This window comes from Lissotriton vulgaris, chromosome 6 (genome assembly GCF_964263255.1).
Source record: "Lissotriton vulgaris chromosome 6, aLisVul1.2, whole genome shotgun sequence".
Classification (NCBI taxonomy): Eukaryota; Metazoa; Chordata; class Amphibia; order Caudata; family Salamandridae; genus Lissotriton; species Lissotriton vulgaris.
In genome coordinates, this window is record NC_141694.1 from 124,904,675 (window position 1) to 124,932,212 (window position 27,538).

A 27,538-nucleotide genomic window follows, 5' to 3' on the forward strand; every position below is an offset into this window, starting at 1 on the left:
TCACACAACAGATCCAATCCCTCCCCCCAATCACAGCCGCCAGCACGTGGTCCAGAAATCTATCACAAGTCAACTCAAAAGATCTAGAAGAAAAAATAGCCTCCTCCCTGCCAATCCCCACAGAAGGCCTCTCAACTACCGAACTCATCTCACACTACAACACCACCACGTCCGCCATCCTAGACCAACTGGCACCCCTAAAACAAAAAAAACCCAGGAACATCCCATCGAGAACCTGGTTTAACAAGGACATCAACGAGAAAAGGAGACTACTCAGAGCCACAGAACGACATTGGAGAAAGAACCCCTCCCTTAGATGCCACGAGGAACTCCGAGCAATGAGAAGAAGGTACAAAAACCACATCAACAATGAAAAAACAAACTTCTTCTGCAATGCTCTAGAAAAGGCAAAAAACAGACCAAGAGAACTCTTTGATATCATCAAAAAACAAACCTCCAAGCCTTCCACGGTCCATGCTCAACCCTCCAAAACCCTATGTGACAACTTCGTCTCCTTCTTCAATGAAAAAATAGCCAAGATCGAACTATCCCTAAACATCAACCCTGCCCCGACCATCAACATCAACCTAACTACAACATTCACCATCCCTGGAGACACAACCTCTACCGCCTGGTCCTCTTTCGACCCCGTCCATGAAGCCGAGGTCCTCAATCTAATCGCATCCTCCAAACCCTCCTCCCACATCCTGGATCCCATCCCCGCCCAAATGGCCAAAGACTTCAAACTCACCCTTGCTCCACTCTGGTGTAAAATCATCAACAGCTCCCTAAAATCTGGCATCATCCCGGACTGCCTCAAAGTCGGCCAGGTCACTCCCCTCCTAAAGAAACAAGGTCTTGACCCCAACGACCTAAACAATTTCAGACCAGTCTCAAGTCTACCCTTCCTAGCCAAATTCCTAGAAAAGTGCGTACTACGCCAACTCAACAACCAGCTCGACAACATCAACCTTCTTGATCAAAACCAATCAGGCTTCAGAAAAGGCTACAGCACCGAAACCGCAATCCTGAACATAGTAGACGACATCCGCAACTCCCTTGACTCGGATCAGTGTTGCATACTCATCCTCCTTGACCTGTCAGCGGCATTTGACACGGTTGACCACAAGCTCCTCATCAAGGCCCTCAAAGAACGAGTAGGTGCGGATGACGTGGTCCTGAAATGGTTTGACTCCTTCTTTCAGAACCGCTTCTAAACAGTAAAAATAAAATCCTTCACATCCGACCCTCTCCCAGTGACCAGAGGGGTCCCCCAAGGATCCGTTCTCTCCCCTCAACTGTTCAACATATACATGGTCCCTCTCACCACCATACTGAAGAAAGCCAACATTCCTTTCCATCTATACGCGGACGACACACAGATCTACATAGAAGCTACTTCCTATAACGACATTCTAAGGCTCAACAACACTCTAAGGGAAATCCAAGACTGGCTAGGATCGAATCACCTCAAACTCAACCAAGGAAAAACCGAGATCCTCCTCATCTCCAACAAAGACAACAACCCCCAAATGACCAAATGGGTGAAAGCCATCGACATTCTCAAAGGAAATCTCACCCCGACCAACTCAGTAAAGTCACTTGGAATCACCCTGGATCATAAACTAACTATGTCTAACCACATCAAGACCTCCACGAAAAGCGCCTTCCTTAACCTGAAACTCCTCAATAAAATCAAACCTCACATCCCACAAAAAGATCTCCAACAAGCCACCCAAGCACTGGTCCTGTCCAGACTGGACTATGGGATCGCAACCCTATCCGGCACAGCCAAATCCCACCTAGCGCCACTGAAAACCACCCTCAATGCAGCAGCCAGAATGATATCAGGTGCAAGGAAATTTGACCACATATCCCCCGCACTCAAAGATCTTAAATGGCTCCCAGTGGAAATGCGCGCAAACTTCAGAACAGCCTGCCTAACACACAAAGCCCTACACACAGGGAAACCGGAATATTTAGCCTCCAAGCTCAAGAAAGCGGGTCAATCAAGAAATCTCAGAAGCTCGAACTCCCTACTACTCATCCCCCTGAAAACCCGGAAACAAAAAACCGCCAGCCGCTCATTTGCCGGCAACGCCCCAAAAATTTGGAACTGCATCCCAGTGGACATCAGAACTACCCCCTCCTTTCCAGAATTCAAGAATCGTCTAAAAACCCTCTACCTCAACAGGCGTTCCCGAACTCTACCTCTAGAGCGCAACATGGAACTCGCACTACCTCGAAAACACTACCTCAAAACCGCCCCCCAGGCGGAAGACCTCTATGCTAATCTATGAACTTATACGAACCCTGTTTATGTTATACTGTACTATCTTCGCACCTGTTTTTCCCGGACTAAATGTAAAGCGCTCCGATACCCTCGGGTCTGGCCAGCGCTATAGAAAACTCCAAAAATAAATAAAAATAAATAAAAGTAACTCCTGTACCTTATAGTTCCCCTTTGTCTTATGTAACATTTTTTATACACTGATTTACACACATATTATTCGTTGTCACTGTATGTGTGTATGATGTAAAATGCTCCGACATCCTACACTGGTATGATGGGGGCTATAAAGCAAATAAAATACATTTGAGAGAGGGGTGATTGGGAAATGAGGGCACTGTTGGAGGGTGATAGTGAGGGAATCATTGAAGGGCACCAACAAAGATTGCCCCGCTGTAAGCCATCAGCACTAAAGCCCGCCATGGCCCTCCATCAGAGAGAAGCCCCCTGCCTGCAAATTGTCACCAGGTGACCACGTCTACGAGATCAGACCTCAAAGGCTCTGGGGTAATAAATGGCCAGCGTGAAGGACTAAATTGCCTTTTCAGGGTTTCCTATGTTCCTATGTTAATCACCTAGTGATTCAGTAACTAAGGAATACACGCATCACAACAATACAAATTGTGTGATTAGAGGACGAGATGATGAACAAACTTTGCCTTCCTTGCTAACACATTGTTAGAACCGGCTGTCTCTAGTTGGCAGAGGTATACACTTCCGACAAATAGGGACACTCCTTTTCTAGTCAGGGCAAGGGGATCACACCCTTCGATAACCCCCGCTCACCCCCTTGGTAGCTTGGCAGAGCAGAACAGGCTTATCTCAGAGGCTGTGTGTTAAGCAATTATGACCACATACAGTAATACAGTGAATACACTACAAATGGACACGACACCGTAGTATTATAAAAATAAGTATTTTTATATAAGACTTAGCACAAGACCAAATAACGGCAAAACTGTACACAATCGGAATAAATACGTTCGGGAAGGAAAAAGGATAGTTCAAAGGTAGTTTCTTCTTTAGCACAAGAGTCTTTTATATCAAGCAAATCTTCTCCTTGGAAACACAGTTCTTAGCAACAGGGTAACTCACACGGGAGCTACACAACGCTGGGCAGAGATAATCCACAGGTTCGGCGTCGACCGCGAGGAGCGCTGCGTCGGGCCTGGAGTCACACGGACCCCCAACAACACAGTACCTTAGGAAAATGAAGCACACGATGATCAGCGGCGTCGAGCAAACCGGCATCGCGTCTTCGGTGTCGATCAGGCCTCAGCAGGCGTTGTCGATGATGCAGTTGCACAGAATGAGCAGCGCTCACGGCGTCGAAGGGCACACGGTTGATGCGATCAGCAGCGGGGCAGACACGAGGTCCTCTGGAGTTAGAGCCGTACTCCTACTCACTGGCGTTGCTGCTGGCGTCGGTCGGGCCCAGCGTCCGATCGTCGTGGTTGCTGGTCTTTTCAGAGGTGCTGGATTCACACTTCCAGCGGATAGCACTTTTTAGCAGGTGAAGTCTTTTGGCCCTGTGACTTCGGCAGGAGACTGGCACTCTTCCAGTCCTTGGAGATTTTCTTAGCAAGCGTGAGAGTACACACACAGTTCCTCTCTCCTGGTTCCTTGGCAAAAATAAAGAAGCACTGCAGGATTCCCCCAACAACAGCACACCGGCAGAAGGGGTAGGCAGTCCTTTAGATCAGCAGGCTTCTTGTCCTTGGTTACAGGGTTCCTTGTCAGAAGTGATCTAAATTCTTGGTTCAGGGGTCCTTCTCTTATACCCCTTTTCGTCTTTGATCCCTTTGTCTATGCCGGGAGTTTCCCAACATCCTGGGTCTGTGGTGGGTGGAGCTAGGCAGTAGCACCTGGCCTATTCATTGAGCCGGGCCGGGTCCTCAGACGCCCCGCAGGAGGTGGAGCCAGCATTGACACTGGCAGGAGCAGAGCTATCGCCCTCCTGGCAGGAGGTGGGGCCAGGATCGTCCATGGCAGGTACAGAGCCATCCGTCGCTCGGCAGGAGGTGGAGCCAGCATTGTATCAGGCAAGGCAGGCTATCAACAACTACTCTCCCCCTACTCTCAACGTAATGTCCCACTCATCCCACACTGACTCATCCAGACCTCTTGGAGCCACCCAGCTCCTGTCACACACACGCAAGACCAGCAGAGACCAGATATGGTTAGACAAGAAAATAGACACTTTCTAAAAGTGCTATTCTCGAACCCAGAGTCCAAAAACCATCCACACCAACGGATGCGTAATTAAACCCCGAGTTCAGGGATACCAAACTCGACATTGCACCATGCTCCCCGAGCCAGCTAGGATTATAGCGTTAATAATCCTGGCGGCCCATTCTATCCAACGGAGAGCAGGCTACCTCGCAATAGTGAAGCCCTAAGATGGCGGCACTTCACTATCAGGACATGCCAACTTGGTCAGGCTTGTCCTACCTTACACTTACAATGCACCCTGCCCATGGGCCTACCATAGGGGTGACTAACATGAAGTTAAGGTAAGGTTGGAGGGGCTGGCAAGTAGGTATACCTGCGCAGCCGACGTGACAGTGCAAGACTGCACGTGGGTCTCGCAATGACCGACCCGTAGACATTCTTTTACACGGCTGCTCCTGTGGGTGGCACAACACGTGCTGCAAGCCCACGAGCGGCATTTGTATTTACAAGCCCTGGCACTCCTGGTGCGCTAGACTAGGGACTGACAGTAAACCAAATAAGCCAAACATGGATACACTAGATACATCATTTTAACAGAGGGAGCACTTGCGCTATGGCACTGATCAGCAGTGACATGGCGCCCAAAGCATATACCAGCAAAACATCGTAAAACAGTAGAGGCAAACAGAAAAAATGGAGGAGAGACTCAAGCCAATGATGTCAAGTCTAACACGTGTCCCCTCCAGCTGAAATGTGGGGAGAACTACCCTTAACCTAGGGAGTCCTCATCACTAAGGCGGAAAAATCTGGACAGACCATCAGCATTGGCGTGATCTGTACCAGGGCGGTGTTCCACCGTAAAGTCCATCCCCTGTAGAGCAATGGACCACCTCAACAGTTTCGGATTCTCACCCCTCATTTGCATCAACCATCTGAGGGGCCTGTGGTCTGTCTGAACCCGGAAGTGAGTCCCAAACAGGTAGGGTCTTAACTTCTTCAGCGCCCAGACCACAGCAAATGCTTCTCTCTCTATCGCACTCCACCTCGTTTCCCTGGGAAGTAACCTCCTACTGATGAAGGCTACAGGCAAGTCTCGGCCCTCTTCATTCACCTGAGCTAGAACAGCCCCCACGCCATGCTCTGAAGCGTCCGTCTGAACAATTAATTCTTTCGAAAAGTCGGGTGCCTGGAGTATAGGTGCTGTGCACATTGCAGTTTTCAGGGTGTCAAAGGCCGTTTGACAGGCATCAGTCCAGATCACGTTTCGTGGCTGCTTTCTGGAAGTCAGCGAAGTCAAGGGGTGCACAATGTTACCGTAATCCTTGACAAACCTCCTGTAGTAACCCGTGAGTCCTAAAAAGGCTCTCACCTGTGTTTGGGTTTTGGGCGGTGCCCAAGCCAGGATGGTATCAATCTTGGGTTGCAGGGGGGCAACCTTGCCGCTCCCTACTTGGTGCCCCAAGTACACCACAGAACCCTGCCCAATCTGGCACTTACTGGCCTTGATTGTGAGGCCTGCTCCGCGCAGGGCCAACAACACTTCCTGGAGGTGGCGCAAGTGTTCCTCCCAGCTGGCGCTGAACACTGCGATGTCGTCCAGGTAGGCGGCGCTGAATTCCTCCAGTCCAGCCAAAACCTGGTTGACCAACCTCTGGAAGGTGGCAGGGGCATTCTTCATCCCAAAGGGCATTACCCGGAACTGGTATAGCCCATCTGGTGTGGAGAACGCCGACCTCTCTTTTGCCCCATCAGTCAAGGCGATCTGCCAGTACCCAGACGTTAAGTCAAACGTGCTAAGGTACCGGGCAGCCCCCAACCGATCGATGAGCTCATCAGCTCTGGGGATGGGATGCGCGTCAGTCTTCGTGACTGAATTGAGCCCTCGGTAGTCCACGCAGAACCGGAGTTCCGGTGAAGCACCAGGCGCTGCAGCCTTCGGGACCAAGACCACGGGGCTGGCCCAAGGACTGCTAGAGGACTCAATCACCCCTAACGCGAACATTTTGGAGACCTCCTCCTTAATGTACGCTCTGACCTTGTCAGTCACCCTGTAAGCCTTGTGCTTCACAGGAGGGCTGTCTCCGGTGTCAACGTCATGGACACACCAATGCGTGACACCCGGAACCAAGGAAAACAGATCCGGGAATTGTCCCAACAGGTGGCGACAATCCTGTTTCTGCTCAAGGGTCAGTGTGTCAGAGAGGACCACACCATCCACTGACCCGTCTTGCTCTTTAGCATACAGGAGGTCAGGAAGAGGCTCACTCTCCTCCTCCGTTCCATCATCTGTAGCTAGGAGCATGCCCACTTCGGACCTTTCTAAGTGGGGATTCAAACGGTTGACATGCAGGACCCGCAAGGGGTTCCTGGGAGATTTCAAGTCCACCAGGTAGGTGACATCGCTCTTCTTCTCCACAACCTTAAACGGTCCAGTCCACCTGTCCTTGAGCGCACAAGGTTCCACAGGAGACATGACCCACACTTCCTGACCAGGCTGAAGCTCTACCAGAGTGGCATTCCGGTCGTACCATCGCTTCATCTCCTCCTGGCTGGCCTCCAGATTTGCCTGAGCAAGTTCTCTGAAGCGCCGAGTCTGGTTCCGAAAGGCCAGCATGTAGCTGTATACATCCTGGGGAGGTTTCCTGGGAGATTGCTCCCAGCCTTCCTTGACCAGACTCAAAGGTCCTCTTACCGGGTGACCGTATAAGAGCTCAAAGGGGCTGAACCCTAGAGCCTTCTGCGGCACCTCACGGTAAGCAAACAACAGGCATGGCAAGAGGACGTCCCATTTCCGCCTCATTGGTTCTTCAAGACCCATAATCATGCCTTTCAGGGTCCGGTTGAATCTCTCAACCAGCCCGTTTCCTTGAGGGTGGTAAGGGGTGGTGAACTTGTAGGTTACCCCACACTCCTTCCACAGAGACTTCATATAGTTCGAAATGAAGTTGGTGCCTCGGTCGGACACCACCTCTCTGGGGAACCCCATCCGGGAGAAAACACCCATCAGTGCCCGTCCCACCACGGGGCCGTCACTGTTCTGAGAGGGATGGCTTCCGGGTACCTTGTGGCATGGTCCACCAAGACCAGGATGAACCTGTTGCCCAGGGCTGTCTTGGGGTCCAGGGGCCCAACAATGTCAATACCCACCCGGTCAAAGGGGGTGCTGACCACTGGAAAAGGTTGGAGGGGAGCCTTCTGCTTCCTTCCGCTTTTCCCACTTGCCTGGCAAGTGCGACAAGTCTTGCAATGGATGTCTACATCCCTGCGCATCTGAGGCCAATAAAAATGGGTGACAAGCCTGTCATAGGTCTTGTCCTGCCCCAGATGTCCAGCTAACGGTACGTCATGAGCCAAACCCAGTAGGAAGGCTCTGAAGCGCTGGGGTACCACCAGCACACGGGCTGACCCAGGCTCAGCAGCCTTAGGCTCGCTATACAGGAGGTCGTTCTCCCAGTACACAAAATGTGACCCTGACTGATCACCTGAGGATTGGGCTGAGGCCTGCTGCCTCATGCCCACAAGAGAAGGGCACTCTTTCTGTTCCGCACAGAATTCCTCCCTGGAGGGACCACCATCCTGCTGCCAGTGGGTCAGCTCGGGCAGATCTCCCAGTTCGGCAATTTGTTCCCCGGTGGGCTCCAGGGCATCCCCCTCAGGGTCTACCTCCTTCTGGACCACGGGAACAACGGGGGCCGGTTTCCCGCGCCTCCTGCCTCTTCTCTTCACAGCTGGGTCCTGGGCCGTACTTTCAGGCTCCGGGACCCCATCAACACCCTTACTCGCTGTCATGGATCGAGTGGTGGCACACACCCACTCTGGCACACCCAACATTTTCAAATGCGCCGCTCGCTCCACCTTAGCCCAAGGGGAGTCTTCCAAATCATTGCCCAGGAGACAGTCGACAGGCATGGCGGGCCTCACAGCAACTTGAAGAGTACCTGAAACTCCCCCCCATTCAAAGGAAACCTGAGCCACCTCACACTCTTTCTGGGAGTTATCGGCAGCTATCACGGGGTAGAATGCGTGGGGAACCACCTGCTCTCTGGACACCAAGTGACACTTGACAGCTGTCACACTCGCTCCGGTGTCTCTGAGAGCTTCCACTCTCTGGCCATTAATGGTCACCCACTGACTATATTTACTAGTGTTACTAGGCAGAGGGGGTGGAGGGACCATTTGCATGTCTCCTAGCGAGACCAGGGACATTTCTGCGGGACCCCTCCCACCATGGACAACCATCTCCTCCCCTCCCAAGGCTACACTTGCCAACTGACGAGGGGGTGCACGCGGCGGTGCATTCGAATCCTTCTTGGGACACTGGGGGTCATAAAACCGGTGTCCCACCTGCCCACAACCGTAGCAGGTTAGGGGGCCCCTATGAACAGGTTTACCCGTCGGGGCCCCTGACTTCTTCTCAGGGGGAGGCTGGGAACCCTTCCCTTGGTTCCCTTGGGGATTACTTTGGGCCCTTTCTGAGACTCCTTCTGTTTACCCTTGTCCCCCCCACTCTTCTGCTGGGGACCCTGCCCACCTTTGGCTGAGTCTCCCACTGGACCCTTGTGGACCCTGGTACTGACCCAGCGGTCCGCCTCCTCAGCAAGTTTTCTAGGGTTAGATATCTTGCTATCAATCAGGTGCTGGCGCAGCTCTGGAAAACAGTTATTAGACAAGTGCTCCCACGCAAACAAATCATAGAGAGCTTCATAACTTTCCACTTTGCTGCCCTTTACCCAACCATCCATGGCTCTGCAAAAATAAGACACATATTCAACCCACGTCGTACCAGGCAACTTCTTACATTCTCTAAAAGCTTGTCTGTACTGCTCGGGGGTTAAACCATATCGCAACATTAAAGCATCTTTCATATGAGCATACGACATCCTATCCGCAACAGGCATGTCTAACAGGGTATCTCTTCCCTCATTCACAAAGCGACCCCACAACCCCGCTCCCCAATTCTTCTCAGGGACCTGGTGGGCCAACAATGCTAACTCATATGCTTTAAACCATTGACCAATATCTTCATTCTTATTGTAATCTTTGATCACATCTTTCGGGAAGTAAAACTTACTTTCTGCAGGCTCGGATGGAATGCTGCCACCAGAGGGATTCAACTCTAACTTTTTAGCTTGGATATCCAGTTCCCTCAACCTGGCTTCACGCTCCAAAGCTAACTTCTCTAGTTCAAACTCCAACTTTTTGATCTCTAAATCAGCCTCCCTTCTACCTCTTGCATTTTCTAACTCCAACTGCCCATTTATCTTTAGCCTTGCCATCTCCATGTTGTAAGCTCGCTCTTTCGCCCTTTCTTCTCTTTCTTCAGGGGAAAGACCTTTGGAGGAAACACTGCTTCCGGGAGAGGCCACAGGTCCGTTCACCGGCACCTCCTCATCCCCTTCCTCTGTGGGTACCACCACCACATCAGAGGGATTTCTGGACTCCCACCAGGCCTGCAATGCTTTATAAAAATCATCTTTTCTCGAGAGGCCGGTGGTAGGAACTTCAAACTGGTTGCAAAAGTGTTTCAGCTCATCTTTCTTGTATCTCTTTAGCTTACTCCTCTCGAACTCCTCCACAACAACGATAGCAGGGGTAGTGACTCCGTTGTCACTCATGGTTAAACTGGCAGTGTTCAGAAAATCAAGTTTCAGGAAAGCGGAGAACAAAAATAGGATCCTTCCGAATCAGATTGTGACTGCGTTATGGTCTGCTTTCACTATGTAGCGCACACTAATCACTGTACATGGGTCATAAATGCAAGGTCCAAATCCTCACCGCTGACCCACCAATGTTAGAACCGGCTGTCTCTAGTTGGCAGAGGTATACACTTCCGACAAATAGGGACACTCCTTTTCTAGTCAGGGCAAGGGGATCACACCCTTCGATAACCCCCGCTCACCCCCTTGGTAGCTTGGCAGAGCAGAACAGGCTTATCTCAGAGGCTGTGTGTTAAGCAATTATGACCACATACAGTAATACAGTGAATACACTACAAATGGACACGACACCGTAGTATTATAAAAATAAGTATTTTTATATAAGACTTAGCACAAGACCAAATAACGGCAAAACTGTACACAATCGGAATAAATACGTTCGGGAAGGAAAAAGGATAGTTCAAAGGTAGTTTCTTCTTTAGCACAAGAGTCTTTTATATCAAGCAAATCTTCTTCTTGGAAACACAGTTCTTAGCAACAGGGTAACTCACGCGGGAGCTACACAACGCTGGGCAGAGACAATCCACAGGTTCGGCGTCGACCGCGAGGAGCGCTGCGTCAGGCCTGGAGTCACACGGACCCCCAACAACACAGTACCTTAGGAAAATGAAGCACACGATGATCAGCGGCGTCGAGCAATCCGGCGTCGCGTCTTCGGTGTCGATCAGGCCTCAGCAGGCGTTGTCGATGATGCAGTTGCACAGAGTGAGCAGCGCTCACGGCGTCGAAGGGCACACGGTTGATGCGATCAGCAGCGGGGCAGACACGAGGTCCTCTGGAGTTAGAGCCGTACTCCTACTCACTGGCGTTGCTGCTGGCGTCGGTCGGGCCCAGCGTCCGATCGTCGTGGTTGCTGGTCTTTTCAGAGGTGCTGGATTCACACTTCCAGCGGATAGCACTTTTTAGCAGGTGAAGTCTTTTGGCCCTGTGACTTCGGCAGGAGACTGGCACTCTTCCAGTCCTTGGAGATTTTCTTAGCAAGCGTGAGAGTACACACACAGTTCCTCTCTCCTGGTTCCTTGGCAAAAATAAAGAAGCACTGCAGGATTCCCCCAACAACAGCACACCGGCAGAAGGGGTAGGCAGTCCTTTAGATCAGCAGGCTTCTTGTACTTGGTTACAGGGTTCCTTGTCAGAAGTGGTCTAAATTCTTGGTTCAGGGGTCCTTCTCTTATACCCCTTTTCGTCTTTGATCCCTTTGTCTATGCCGGGGGTTTCCCAACATCCTGGGTCTGTGGTGGGTGGAGCTAGGCAGTAGCACCTGGCCTATTCATTGAGCCGGGCCGGGTCCTCAGACGCCCCGCAGGAGGTGGAGCCAGCATTGACACTGGCAGGAGCAGAGCTATCGCCCTCCTGGCAGGAGGTGGGACCAGGATCGTCCATGGCAGGTACAGAGCCATCCGTCGCTCGGCAGGAGGTGGAGCCAGCATTGTATCAGGCAAGGCAGGCTATCAACAACTACTCTCCCCCTACTCTCAACGTAATGTCCCACTCATCCCACACTGACTCATCCAGACCTCTTGGAGCCACCCAGCTCCTGTCACACACACGCAAGACCAGCAGAGACCAGATATGGTTAGACAAGAAAATAGACACTTTCTAAAAGTGCTATTCTCGAACCCAGAGTCCAAAAACCATCCACACCAACGGATGCGTAATTAAACCCCGAATTCAGGGATACCAAACTCGACATTGCACCATGCTCCCCGAGCCAGCTAGGATTATAGCGTTAATAATCCCGGCGGCCCATTCTATCCAACGGAGAGCAGGCTACCTCGCAATAGTGAAGCCCTAAGATGGCGGCACTTCACTATCAGGACATGCCAACTTGGTCAGGCTTGTCCTACCTTACACTTACAATGCACCCTGCCCATGGGCCTACCATAGGGGTGACTAACATGAAGTTAAGGTAAGGTTGGAGGGGCTGGCAAGTAGGTATACCTGCGCAGCCGACGTGACAGTGCAAGACTGCACGTGGGTCTCGCAATGACCGACCCGTAGACATTCTTTTACACGGCCGCTCCTGTGGGTGGCACAATACGTGCTGCAAGCCCACGAGCGGCATTTGTATTTACAAGCCCTGGCACTCCTGGTGCGCTAGACTAGGGACTGACAGTAAACCAAATAAGCCAAACATGGATACACTAGATACATCATTTTAACAGAGGGAGCACTTGCGCTATGGCACTGATCAGCAGTGACATGGCGCCCAAAGCATATACCAGCAAAACATCGTAAAACAGTAGAGGCAAACAGAAAAAATGGAGGAGAGACTCAAGCCAATGATGTCAGGTCTAACACACATCAATACAGAATTGGATTTCCGACATGCCATGGTGTGACTCATTAACTGCACTTTGAAGTTTTTTATGCAGACTTTCTAATTGGATCTATAACCTGCACATGTGAAAAAATGCCTAGTTAGAATTGTGTTAGTGGCTGGGCACTTATTTTTGCTCCTCAGGCTTTGACCCAGAGCATAAGAGAGAAAACACAAAAGTGAAAGAAGAAGGAAGGGAAAGATGGAAAAAGGGCAATAAAGGGAGAAAGCAGTGATAATAAATAAAGAACTCACACACTCCGAAGGGGGGAGAGGTAAAACCCAACTACTCCGACCTTCTCAATCTCAAATATAAAACACACAGAGGAGTAGCGGATTGTGAACCCAAGGTGGCACATGCTCTGTGGAAAAATACTGATCTAACTAAGGGCGGGCGTAGTTCGCGAAGTAGCGCTACGTGAAGCTACGCGAAGTGCACTTCGCACTACGCGAACTTCACGTAGCACTACGCGAGCTGCGTAGTAGCATGTTCGCACTGTGCAAGATTTGTTTTCAATGATTGCACAGTGCGGACAAGCATCCAGCACTGTGCAATCATTGAAAACGGCATCTTGCACAGTGCGAGCTGTAGTTTTCTGCTGCTCGAGTAGATTATTACTCGAGCTGCAGCTTTCTCAACGCGAACTGGTAGTTTCTCATTGAGAGCGGTCGCGAGCATGCACAACCATTCACAATGAGAAACCTTACCTCCCCGCGTTGAGAATCTCGCCGGGATGTCATTTTGCTTGCTCGCGGTCGCGAACATGACGTTCAGGACCGCGAACAAGCAAAAAATGAGCGCTGCACTACGCTACGCTGCACTACGCGTGTTCGCACTGTGCTACGTTTAGCTCGCGTAGTGCGAAGTTGCGCAAACTTCGCAAACTCCGCGAGCGTAGCGTAGTGCTTCGCCCAGGCCTAGCTCTAACTCACAAATAGTGACATGCTCATCATCGGGCCTGCTGCCAAACACCCCTGCACAGACCAACGCCTGGGGTGGAGCAAAAGGGAGGGGAAGACAATACAAACAGAAAAATATGTTCAAATTGAACATCGGGAACACCCAAAGAAAAAGTGCAGTGAAAGTTAAAACTCGCTTGGTGGTGTCTCTGCTCAATACATTTATCCTTAGACACACCGGCTAGGTCTGAAAACGTGAAGGATGGTGGTGATAAGGAAAGTATTAAGAGTTCCTTCACCCCTCCTTACTGCAAAAGTGTTGACATGTTTCAGCCGTATTGTGAGTGCCCACAGTATTGGGTCACACCGGCATTCCTCAGGATCCTTTCGGATCCACAACATGTGATTACCCTCTGTACTACGGTTCATAGCTAGGAACCAATTATTCCAGGGCGAGGGTGCCCTTCATTAACACACACTTGTATCCTGTAGGGGAAGACAGCAGGGCAAGAAATAAATGACTCCTCCTATGATCGCTAGTGGTAGTGCACAAGCCAACAATAGACGTACTCTTTATCCCTCATAAAAATAAGGGCACATAAGTGCCAACCAAGATGACCCATTTTGTTGTAAAGATCTGTCTATAATATGTCCTTCATCGAACATATTGTACAGTCAACGGAGAGTTATCCTCAATACAGTTAGTCAGTGATCATAATACGCAGGATCCAAGGTCCTATGTACATCCCTAATACACATACATCCCTTTCAGCCAAACCAAAAAGTCAAAAAGTTTCATCTAGAGAGTGCTAAAACAGGTGGTTTTAGGGAGAGACGCCCTGTACTCAAACTCTAGTGGGGAATAAAAACATAAGTAGAAAGGATTTAATTAGGAGCATAAAATCTCTTAATGATCGATCGGATACCGAAGGTGGTGTCGTTTAGTAATGATAATCTAAACAAATAGTACTTCCTAAGTATGATGAGGCACTCTGCTTTGTAAAATAACCTTCATCAAGTTCCCGGATTAGCTTCCAGTACCCCTACGTGTTTTTGTTGTATGGTGGACCCTTCGCTTAATGATATACAATATCGTTTTTGATTGCCCACAGGGACCCTCTGTGGTCATGTGAATAAAGAGGCAGGGTAAACCTCCATCGGGGAGCGAGCGGTATATGGAAGTGGTCTCGTTCCCTTGGGTTCCCGCCCATAACTCCTTACTTTATCAAGGTAGGTGCCCTGCCTGGAAGTATCCGATTCTCGCTGTGAAGGTGGCGATATGCAATGCCAATGCTCCTTACATAGTAGAAGGAGTACCGGTCATGTGCTGGTCCTGTGACGGGTTTCGTGCCCCTTGATTGTGACATGTGATCCAGGCATGTGATGACAACACTGCGTTGTCAGGGACGTGGTATCCTGAACATGTTGTTTTTTACCAAATCCGGAGAAAAGCTTTATTCGTCTAGTCGATTAGGCACACAGGGGACAGATCCAAATATAAGTGTGATCCTTACTCTCAATCTACGCCACGTGGGTCTCTCTTGGTACGTAGTTTGGCTGAAGTACCCGGGACTACTATATTGCTAAAAGGTGCATGGGCTATTGCTCCCTGGTGGAGAAGGTACCTGCCCGATTGTTCTGTCCGCTCAGTGTGGCTTATCAGTGCAGTCACAATGAATAGTGCATTCCTGGGGCCCTATGTACAGGAAGGCTCTTATAGTTGAAGGGTGGTTGGTACAAATTATTGCAGTTGATATGTTATTAAAAAATCACAACCATTGGGGACTTCTCGAATAGACCTAGTGGTGGATGATATGAAATGGCAGTGGACCAATTCGCTTCTATCCATTTATGGTGCTCCATGGAATGTCATCATTCAGACTGATCTCTTGGCTTCTAAGCCTTTACACCCATTTATGTTCTCTTTTTAAGAGTCATTTTTTTTTATCTCCTGAGTTGAGTAGAATCTCGGGTTGTCCAGCACCGTCCATGCTAGGTCGTTGATAGTGGGATGTTGTTCCAGATAATGTGCCGTGAGTGACCCATAGAAACTGAGGTTTAATTTGCTTCAGAAGGATGGCTCTTCACCCTCTAAAGAAGTTTCAAGGTCACTGGACTCTGAAAAACCTTTTCAGCTGTGCTCCCTCCTCCAAGGATTATTAGCGACTTGACCAGGCACGACTGGCACAGGTAAGAGCGTAAGTGAGGTGGGGCGGGTTTGGGGAGAAGTCAACAGACGACTGGATAGGTAAAATGTATTAAAAAAATAAATAACCCCACTCACCTTGCACTAGCCACATCGCCAAGTTAAGTAGTTTTATTTATTTTTTAAATTTAATTTAACCTAACCTGTTGTCTGCCGACACCCCCTCTGCCCCGCCCCTTCCTCACCTCGCTTACCTGTGCCGGCTGCGCCTGGCCTTAACGCCTTTGGACAGTGGTTTCCGCTCTACAAATCGCTTTTCATTTCATTCAAGACCTTCCTGGGTCATGACCCTCTGAGGGCTGCATGTTTCAGTGGCAAGCTTTTCATTTACAGAGCCTTCAGGCCAGCTTCTAGAATTGTTTGGGTTGTTGACACTTCAAATGTACTAACCCTGTTTAATCAACCTCACTGTAACCAAAGATGATACTGTCCATGTCTATCCAGCGTTGCTAAAATTTGCCTTTTAGAAAACAAAGTGTGCCCGAAAGGTCAGATCAAAACTGAAACTATCCTTCATGATATAAAGTGTAAAATGTTTAAGCCTTGCTGCCCAGCAGCTGCTCTCCACTCATACTGAAAAGACTGCCAGGCCCCTGGCCCTCACCCAGGCTATGTTGGAGAATATAAACAGTTTTTTTTAGGACCCCTCTGTTCGAATGTCAGAGGCATATGACCACGAACCAGCTATTACACAGCCAAGAAAGCAGGCTACCAGGTCTGGTATTTAAGTTTCATGTTCTCAGGAGCTGTAGGATGAATGAAGGAAAGACCCTCCCCTCCACTTATACTTAATGAGGTTTGTTGTAGTGCTACATGCTGCCTTTCAGCTGCTTTAGGGCGCTAGGTGGACGCAGGAGTGAATACGCAAAGTACATTTTGCATGAGGAGTTGACCGGTGTTCTTGAGGTCTGCTGTCTGGGTGTGATGAGAAGTGGTGGCCGCGAGAGAAAGCGCAGTTTCAGGATTGGTGGAAAAGCCTGGAGGTACTGCCCTGGTGACCTTAGCCGACCTTGGACAGCTGACCACCTGATGGGCAAGACAGGTGGTTCACCAGGTGGTGCGAATGGTATTATTAATTAACTTATTGATGATTTTAAATAGTGCGAAGAAGACCCAAGTACTATCTATGGGCTTTATAGAGAAGAAACACTAAAAAAAAGGGCAGAGAGGGATAGTGTGAAATTTGGAAATACATTAAAATTTCGGAAAAAAAGAGAGTGAGAAACAAGGGGGGTACGAACAAAACCACCCGATCTGCTGTAATTAGGAGTCAAAGCACACCTGGGATGCACTCGGTACCCCAGGTGGGAACCCAATGATGAAGCATGCCACAAACCAGTTGGTGGGTGAGGGTGCTTTTTAAAAACCCAATGGTTTTTCCTTATTCCCTGGTCCTTTGATGCAGTGAATCAGGCTTTACCACAGGGTCCGTCCCTATTGTTTTTTAACGGGTATAATGAATATAGTTATCGAAGGTACATTAAACAAAAATGTCAATCATGACGCATTAGCGGGTAGTGTGGACCCAGTCACTGAGGGCCCATGTTCAGAAGCGAAGTCTGTAAGGACTGTCAATTCAACAAGGTTTGGTTCATTCAGTCATTTTCATGAGAGAGGTGAGATATATGATCAGATTGAACTTTCAGATCTTTTCCTTCACACAGGGTGAACATTTAAGCAGAGAAAATAGAAATATTGCCAAGAATTGTTTTTATGTGACCGCGGTTCGATGTTTTGCAGCTAGGACTTACTTTGCATACAAGTCGTTATTGGTCTGGTCGAGATTATCTCCTGTAAAGCTAAAATATTTTCGCAAATAGTCCCGATAAATATGCCTTAGAGCACAAAGATGAGTGTTTGAAAAAATGCAAAGTCACGTAACATACTTTTATTTTTTAAAACTGTTTTTATTGGCATTTTGAATCAAACCACAGATAATTGGCACATCACAGTTAATTTTCCAGTTAACCAAGCACCCCCGTCCCCTCGCCCCCCATCCACTTCACTAGAATTGCATGCATCAATTCAGCATTTTCCGTTCCTGGCCCTTCGAGCACCATGTCCCCACATGTGTCCTCTGCCTAAGGGGGCAACTGTAGTCTAGTTTCTTGAGCCATAGGCCATGGACCAAGGGCAATGTCCTGGCCGATGTTTCCAGCAGCTTCTCAGGCAGTCCCCAGCCCTGCATCAAATCCATGGTACTTCCTCCACTTCCCCCAGACCTTGTGAAACTTTCAAGGGCAGCCCCTAGCTTTATATGTCACTCTCTCTGCAGCCATATACATGTCCATTCCCCTCTGTCAATCTCCCACTTTTGGGGGCAATGGAGCTCCCCATTCACGTGCCTCTTTGCCACCACTAGGGCTAGCAGGGCAAAGATCAGGTGCGGGCGAGTCAGATCTATTTCCGTAGTGATTCCCAGTAACACAAACTTAGGGTCCATCGGTAACCTCAAAAAAATGAATGAAAAATGAAGTGAAGGCTGGGCACACCTTATCTTTAAATATATGTAACTTAATTACACCGTTCTAGTATGCGTGCTGCTTAGGTTAGCACAATGTCCAATTTGTGCTTATCAATAATACTAACAAACACCAAGCGAAACCACTTGACCTAATGCGCACTGTTGCACTTCCCAGTAACACAAACTTAGGGTCCATCGGTAACCTCACCTCCAGGATTTTACTGAGCTCACCCAGGATATGTGTCCAATAAGTGTTTATGGAGGGGCATTCCTACAAGGTATGGAAAAAGGTTCCCTACGGGCATCAGCATCTCAAGCAGCAAGGATCACTAGCCCTTCCCATGCGTGCATTCTAACCCTGTCGTAATAGACCCTGTGCAGTATTTTACATTGGATGAGACGTAATCGGGTCTTGATCACAACCTCCCTGTGGTGCATCAGGGCCGTCTCCCAGTCTATGGTGTCCATGTCGCCCACATCCTGCTCCCAGGTCGTCCTCAATTTCCCTAATCCGTCCAGTGCATTATTACTCAACGTTTTATATGTCAAGAATACCAGTTTATTGGGAACCTGTTCTTGTAGCAGTCGACCCTCCAGGGGGGCATACTCAGGTAGCTGTGATGCTAACGGCGCCTCGGCCTTCCAGGCACGACGCAATCACGCATATTTGAAGAACTGCTTTGGGGTTAGCCCATATTCCACCTAAAGGGACTCATATGTCCTGAGCTCTCCCCCTTTCACTAAGTCTCAAAGCGTTGAAATTCCTATGGCATCCCACCCACCAAAGCCGGCAAGATTGTGCAGTTCTTTCAGCCGCGTACAAGTCCAAATCGGTGTCTGCTTAGTCGGTTTGTGGGTCCACCCCATCATCTTCGTCGCCCTGTCCCATGTATCTATGGTAAGCTATGTGGCAGGCAGTAGCAGTCGCCTCCCAGTTCCCCCGAACAAATAGTGCAGACTAGTGTGGTGCGCCATGTTGGCCCTCTCTAACCTATAGGTCGGGTAATCCGTCGGTGCATGCAGCCATTCATTTATCGGTGCGAGATGCTCAGCTCAGTAATAGGCCTCCACATCCGGCAGGGAGATCCCCCCATTGTATTGATTTAGTTGGAGTGTAGCTAAGGCTACTCTAGGTTGCTTTCCCAGCCAGAGAAGGACGCGCAGTTCGGCATTAATTGTCTGGAACGTTTGTCGGGGTAGGGGAAAATATTCGTTCTGTAGGGCGTACAGAAATCGTGGCAACGTGATAATTTTGAACATTGCTGCTCGGCCTAGTATCGTCCCCATGTTCTTGTGGGGAGCAAGAACAAGAGACTGTTCTACTCCCCACTTCCCCCTTATAAGGGGGGTCGGGGGGGGTTGGTTCCCACGCTGACCAGACCAGACCGGTCTACCTGGGCGCAGGCTGTACGTTTTGGGCCGGAAGCACCGAAGTGCTTCCGATCCAAAAGGGGGGGGCCGCCTCTTACTATTGGTAGCGGTGCGGGGGAGCGCAGCATCATTGCTGACGCGGCTTCCCCCTCCTAGCCGGAATGAATGAATGAATTATGGATTTATAGAGCGTGACTAAACTCGTAGGCATCAAGGCGCTGAAAGATGGTACAACTGATTGATCAGAGGAGGGCAGGGGGCAGATTACATGTAGGCTTCTTGAAAGAGCCAGGTCTTGAGTGCTTTGCGGAAAGGGGCATGGGAAGCAAGACCCTTAAGTTCATCAGGGAGCGTGTTCCAAAGTCTGGGTGCGAGGAGGCGGAAGGCCCTTTTGCCCCATCTGGCATTGGATACTCGGGGGACAACCAGCAGATTTTTGCTGGCGGAGCGAAGAACCCTACCTGGAACATAGTGAGACACAAGTAAACAAATGTCTTCGGGCCCAGTCCCGTTCAGGGCACGGTGCGTAAGGCAGAGGGCCTTAAAGTTTATCCTAGCCTGCATGGGGAGCCAATGCAGGTTCTTCCTGATGGCAGAGCCTGATGAGTACTTCGGGGCATCCACAACAAACCGAGCCACTGCATTTTGCACAATCTGAAGGCGTTGGACCAAGCCGTAGTTAATACCTAGATATAGTGCATTGCATTACTCCAGCCTGGAGGCTATAAAAGCCACCGCGACCTGTTTGCGTGCTTTTAGGGAGAGATAGTGGGTGATTTTTCTTAAAATCCTTAGGGCATTACAGCAGGTGGAAACTGTCCTGCTAACCTGTTTATCAAGGGAAAGAGTGGTGTCCAGGTTAACACCCAGGTTGCGGGCAGAGGAGGATGGCATAGGGCAAGCGCCAAGGGCAGAGGGTCACCAGTCCATCGACCAGGTCTCGTGTTTGCCTCCAAAAATGAGGACCTCAGTTTTCTCCCCATTCAACTTAAGGAAGTTCTTGACCATCCAGCCGGCGACCGCCTCCATACAGTTTTTAAAGTTTAGAGCTGTTATATTTACAGATTGTGATATGGAGGCCATGATCTGTGTGTCATCGGCGTAGGAGAGAGTTTCTCGCCCAAAGGATCTTACAAGCCTGACGAGTTGGGCCACGTAGACGTTAAAAAGCGTGGGGCTCAGGGAGGAGCCCTGGGGGACCCCACACTTCACAGGCTTGATTGGCGAGATGAAATCGCCCAGCTTAACCCTTTGCTTCCGTTGGTCAAGGAAGGATGTAAGAAGGCTGAGTGCAGGACCATCAACTCCCAGCTTACTGAGGCGGCTAGCTAGAATAGATGGAGAGAGGGTGTCGAAAGCCGCCGTTAGGTCTAACAGCACCAGTAAAGTGGTCTGGCCACTGTCGACCTTAGCCCGGATGCTGGCGACAACCACTGTAAGCGCCGACTCGGTGCTGTGTGCCCTCCGAAAACCATGCTGTGAGGGATCCAGAGAGCTGGAACTGTCGAGGAAGGCACTCAAATGATGGTTAAGGTGTGCCTCCAGGAGCTTAGCAGGGGCAGGGAGAAGGGAAATGGGGCGGAAGTCTTTTAGGATCCCGGGGTCCAGAGTAGGTTTTTTTCAGCAGGGGCTTGACAATGGCCATTTTCCAAGTGAGGGGATCGACCCCTTCTGAAATAGCCAGATTCATTACCTCAACAAGGGGGGGCAAAATTACCTGCCTGCATTCTTTCAAGATTTTCAGGGGACAGAAGTCAAGCGGGGATCCAGACTTAAGCTTGTCCAGGAGCAGGCTAAGGTGGTCGGGAGTGAGGGGGGGGAAATGGGTGAACCGACTGTGGGGTTCGGTCACCTGATTCTTCAGAGTCGCGGCGGGTGGGGCAGGGATCACTGGGTTGAGATTAAGGGCTTCCAAGTATGTGTAAATATCCATGATTTTAGTATGGAAAAAGGTGGAAATCTGATCACACAGATCTTGGGAGTCTACTATAGGGTCAGGTGACTGAAGGAGGGATAAAGTGTTGACTATTTTGAACAGGTCTCTGGGGGAACTAAGTGAGGCAGTTAATTTGGAATAGTGCGCCTTCTTTTATGCCAGCACTGCTGCTTTATAGCCCTTGAGGAGGGTTTTGTGTTTGTCCTCTATGGGGCCCAGGTGTAACCTCCATAGTCTTTCTTGCTTCCTACATCCCTGTCTAAGGGTCCTGAGGGAGTCTGAGAACCAGGGGGCCGAAGGCCGCTTCCTGGCTGAGTAAGTGTTGCAAAGCCGGCGCGAGGGATTCAACGGCATCTGCCAGAGTGTTAGAGAGGTCAAGAGCCGCAGCGTCAGCATCCCTTCTTGGCAGAGGCTTAAATTTGGACAGAGAGGGAGTAAGTGTGCCATTGTTTATATCCATGAAATTCCTCCTCAATTCCCACTTGTTGTGATCCGGCTGGGGCCCAGTGGGGAGGGGAGGTACGAATTCAAAGTGAACGGCCAGGTGGCCCGACCAGGACAGAGGGAGGGGGGAACCAGTCTGGAGCTGGGGGTCATTGGTAAATACCCCATCCAGAGTGTTCCCAGCTGAGTGGGTCGGGGTACCCACTAACTGAGGCAGACCACAGGAAGCTAGGGAATCCAACAGATGGGCGGTGTCGGAGGAGTTGGAATTTTCCAAATGGAAATTAAAGTCCCCAAGAATGGTTAGATTGGGTCAATCGATGTAGGGTCCCAGGATTTTGAGAAGTCCATGACTAAAAGCAGACCTGGGGCCGGGGGGTCTGTAGATCAGGATCCCGGTAAAGGAGACCGTGGAGAAAGGATTTAGGGTGAAATGCATAGCCTGGAGGGGATCAAGCGGAGAGGACAGGTAAAAGGTTTGGCATTTTATCGAGCTGTGGTACAGTATCCCCAACCCCCCTCCCTCACAACCTACTCTGTCCATTCTAGCCAGAGCATAGCCTTCAGGGATAGCTTTTAGTAAGTCTGGCTCAGAAGAGTCCGTGGCCCAAGTTTCAGTAATAAAGACCCAGGAAGGTTCTTTCTCTAAGAAGAATTCCTTAAAGGTAATATTATTTTTAACTAACGAGCGGGTATTAATGAGGAAACCAGTGTGGGTAAAGGTGGGGGGGGGGGGCCTGGCCTAATAGAGTAAGGCCGCGGACTAGTGCACCCGCCATAATGGTGGCGCATTCTATGCTAGCCCTCGCCTTTTCCATTTCTCAGCTTCTGGTGAGGGCCCGCCCCTATGGGTAAGCTCTCATTAGTGAAAAGCCCCTGCTGCAGCGACTTCATAAGGCGGCCCCAGCTATCCTCCTTGTAAGGTGCCTATCGTGGAAGAATAGCCTTGAGCCGAGGCGTGGGGCAGGGTGGAACTGATGTGTGGAACCGGGAGGAGAAAACACGGTTTTCCCCCCTGCACTATGAGTGTTGGTACATGTTAGATGTAGCAGATGGAAGGGAGGGTGGCTTCCTAACCTGCCAGTAAGCAGAGCCATCAAGCCTGTGGGAGCCAACCCTTCTCATGACCTCTCTCCTCCATGCGAGCGATGCCTGTGATCCCCGACTCTCACTCGTGGTGCATCTTTGCTAACAGTAGACCCGTGGGACCGCTCTTCCCTACGGCAGTAAGTGCCTTAGATATACCAATTAGAATCCGTCCTGCTTTGTCTCCACAGTGCTTGTTAGGTATGATCAATTAGGGGAAGCTCAGTGTCTCAGACATCATCAATGTTGTTGTTCAGATATAAACGCAGTGGCGTCTCATCTCCTATTGCTGTTAATGTGTCGGTGCAACACAAGATATCCTATTTTTTACCTTGAGACAGCACAGTAAATTCATGTTTGAGAGACATGTCAATGTTCATGCCCTCATCTTGTTTTTCTTCTCTTCCAGTGTGGGAGGTGATCATTCATTGCACACAGTGACAACACTACCAAGTAAGTGTGAACATAATGTACAGATTACAGCATTGGAATGTTGAGCGCTCCATTGAAGACAATGGAGTTCTCCGGGCTTCTAATGGCTGGTAGAAGCCCGGAGCATCTACAGTCCAATGTTTAGTCACAGCTCATGTTGTGAACAAACGCCTCACAGAGCTTGAGGAGATTTCAACCCCCTTGGGCTCCATGAGGCCTTTGTTTTTTCAAAATAGAATATTCAGCCCTCTAGGGGTAGAATATTCAATTAACCTTAGAGCCCTCCGTAGCTGGGCTATACAGCCCATTAAAGCCACTCTCCCTTGTTAAAGACCCTCACCTTCATCTTGGGCATTTAGCGCTGGAGCGGGCCTTTTTTGGCTGGTGGAGTGTTGTATCTTGAGTCTCCCTGCTGCTCAGCTAGAATGCATGTGTTGTAGAATGTTGGATGAGTGGAATGTTAGTATGTTATGAATGTCAGTTGGGTGAGGGCTGAGCAGCAGGACAGCTGCTCCTGATGGGGTTATCATTATAACTTAACATCTTAATAAAGTAACTTAAGAACCTAAAGTTCCAGCATCCTTTGATTACAACATTTTGGCGACATTTTGGGGATCATTCTGTAAAGAATCTACGCGTGCAACTTAAAAGAAGAAGACTATATAAAGAAAACTTCATTGTGACCAAGGAGCTAAGGAAAAGGATAAACAACCGGTAACATACAAGTACTGTTGAAGAAGACAGAAGAAACACTAAGGTAAAACACTTTAAGTCTGGATGTAAAGTGTGTGTGCAACGTTGACTGGCAGATTAACCCCATCAGTGACCTCTACATCGGTCGCCCTGAAATCGAGATTTGCCAGACTGTTAAGAGAAAATCTTGTATTGTTGTGATCTGCATGGTTATCTGGTTAAAACTTCCTGGCAAAGCAGAAAGGACTAGCGCTGTAACTGGAAAAATTGTAGCATGGAAGAAGTGTTTAGCGTTGTTCTGTTAATAAAAGCCTAAAGAGATTAGCGCTGTGACAGTTGTAAAGAAAAACAAAACTTTGAGAAGCAAAAGGAACTAGTGCAGTGACAGTTATGAAGGAAAATAAAACGTTGAGAAGACAGAGGAGACTAGCGCTGTGACAGTTGTAAAGGAAAACAAGACGTTGACAAGGCAGAACAGACCAGCGCTGTCCTGCTCGAGTAGTGAAACGCGAGCTCAAGCATCTTTTGAAACTTAATTTAAAGCCTGGCTCGAGCAGTGCGCGAGTCATCTTCTTACTCACTGTTGGAATCTTCTGGATGTCATCTTTCGAATCGACGAGCTCGTGGCTCTATGCTTCTTTGGAATTTCTCTGCGGAAGACGTAATTGACATGGCAGGAAGCGGCAGCCACGTAACCACTCTACGTGGCGGCCATCTTAGGTCAATCTTGTGTGTTGGGGTTACTAAGCAACGCGTCTTGATGCAGCAACGATGGTGTTAGTCAGCAACGCTTCTTGAAGGGGCAGCGCGTATTGAGACACATCGTATTTTGAACAAAGAAAACACCTTCTAGAGAAGTAACGCGGTATTTAACCTAAACTGCACAATATTGTAAAGACTGTAATTTTTAGACTCTGCCTGAGACATATCGTATTTTGAACAGAGAAAACACCTTCTAGAGAACTAACGCGATATTTAACCTAAACTGCTCAATCTTCCAAAGTGTGTAATTTTTAGACTCTACCTGAAAAAAAGTAATCTGCGATGGAGAACCATAATGTCCCAGTGATGAAGAGGATCCACGCTGGGGACACTTTGATGAGCCAAATGATGATGTATTTGACAAACTACAGTGTAGCCTGCTACATAAGGCTCTAAGGCTGTAGTATTTCACTAAGCACTCCTTGGAGAGATTATCCACACGCTCAAAACGCAGTGGTGTCTTTTCCCTAACATCACAAAGGAAGCGGAACTGACATCATATGCTATTTGACATCTCAATGACATCACTAGATGTGACATGATCTTTGATTTGAATGTAGTACTGTCTATACTTTTAAATAACCTTTATTTAACACTTGAAAGAGAGCTGCGTTCATAGATTGTGAATCAGAAAAGGTGCAAACAACAGCAATTAAAACATAGAAAAACCAAAACTAAATACGTACATGCTTTTAAAATAGGAGCAACATTGATTAAATCATATGGGATGCAAAGCACCAATGTAATAACATAATTACCAGCAACGTTTTTCTGCGGCAAAAGGCTGCCACTAAACACGCCCATGAAGATGCCGAATATATGGCAGTGACCTCCCTGTTGCCAATTATTCCTCAGCCTCACGACTGAATAGCTAAATGAAGAAATTAACAGTTCATGCTGGGTGCCATCACTCACTGAACCCGCCTGCAAGGGGATCTCTAATTCCTATTAAAAGTGAAGGTGTGTTGCGGCCTAAACTGTGAAACATGTAGCGTCTTCAAAGCACCTGCTCGGTGTATAACATGAATGCACCGCTCCAGGGCAGTGCGAGTTCACGGCCGCCCTAGGGGCAGGGCATTCATCCTAATGCGGCATATTTTCCATGTTTGCTCCGGGCGCACCTTTTAGGAGGTGTGCCCAGCGCAAACAAGGAAAATGCTCTGTATGTATGATACAGCCCCTGGTGTACGCTATCCTCGTTCATCCTTGCCTGTTTCTCAACTCCCAGCTATATAGTATATTTGTAGTTGATGGACTTGTGCTTTTTGTACATTTTTTCCTAGATATTCTACGAGAGTTTAACCCATCGCTGACTGGTTTTTCCACTGGAAAGGGAGATGCAAGCAAACAAAATGCTTTTTACAACCAGGCTGTCCCTGGGGCCAAAGCTGAGTAGGTGCTTCTTGCATATTTTTATATGTATGCTTTTGAGTCATTTTATTTTCTGGCTCCATTAAACTGGCTTACATTTATCGGTGCTTTTGCTTCACTCTTGTTAAGAAAGCCTTGTGCTCAGCCTAGCTACCAGAAAAGTAAACCGCTTAGTTCCCTTCATCAAAACAGACTTAGCTGCATGCATGTCAAGGACGGGAGTAGGTCCCTTTTCTATGTGAGATTGTGGAAGAAACACTCTATGTTCCATATTTAAGATAGCACAGTTGGAGGAGTTTCTCATGGCAAAAATATTTCATCATTGAGGAATTTAAAAAATAAATGTGAAGTTTTGAAAGCACATTTGCGTCAAATTTAGGGACTTATTTATGAGAGTTCTGCGTCACTTTTGCACCACCTACAATGGTACATGCGTGACACAGGGCTCTCATAAAGATTTATAAAGCTATGCATAGCCACCCTGCTTGGCTTTGAATGGCCTCATAGATATGGAGTGAAGCAAGGCTGCACAAATCTCTGTGTCGTCTTACTCTGTGCCCAGGAGTCGTTCCATGGGCGTTGCTGTGGGTTTTGCCACAGAGCACCCTTGGAATTTGAAGCTATCTTAGATTTTCAAAGTGATGAAACCTGGAGAAATATCAAATATGTATGCCTCCCAAGGTGAGGCATAAATGAGGAGAAATATGTTAATTTCTCCTTGTGTTTGCCTCTTTCCATGTGTGCTGCATTCTGCAGCACACATAGAAAGAGGAAACGCCACATAGAATTGTGTTTGTGCAGGAAAGTGCCCCTTTCTACACAAAAACAATCCTGTCTGCAACAGAGGAACCGTTGTACCATGGTGCAAGGGTGCCTACAGTGGCGCTAAGCTGCCAAACTGCACCAGTACAGGCAGAAAGGACCGAAATGCACCATATTGCTTATATTTGGATAATTCCAGCCCTTTCATTTTGGCATAGTGCAGCACAGCAAGGTTTTGGATAGGGATGCAAATTCCTGGAATGTGTAATTTTATTGTTAAGATGGCTTAGCTTGCTAAGTGCTCAATGCTGACATCTGTTTTGCCTTTTATGACATATCAACGTATAACTATTGCAATCAACAAATATTGCAGCACAAATATTGTGGTGTTAAATATTGAGGGTGTTATTTACAAGAGGCCGGCGCTGCCGGTGAGTCAATTTTATTGATGGTCCGGTGGCGCAGGCCTCTCAATCCTATGTATGAGGCAACGCAAAGCCACCCTGCGTGGTATTGAATGGCCTCTGTTGGACAGGCCGCGTGGAAGGCCCGCTCCCTCCCCGCATGGCGGGGCCCGGACCCCTGCTCTCCCTGTATCCAAGACAAGTACCA

At 48.8% G+C, this 27,538-nt stretch overlaps 1 protein-coding gene across 1 annotated transcript in view; it reads left to right on the forward strand.

The window, feature by feature from the left end:
* The window catches only part of PLB1 (phospholipase B1), a 604,804-nt gene that overhangs the window by 326,851 nt on the left and 250,415 nt on the right, over window positions 1-27,538 (forward strand). The window contains exons 33-34 of the mRNA XM_086926127.1: window positions 23,316-23,359; window positions 26,077-26,185. Of these exons, the coding sequence (XP_086782253.1) occupies window positions 23,316-23,359; window positions 26,077-26,185 (153 nt within the window). The remainder of the gene's footprint in view (window positions 1-23,315; window positions 23,360-26,076; window positions 26,186-27,538) is intronic.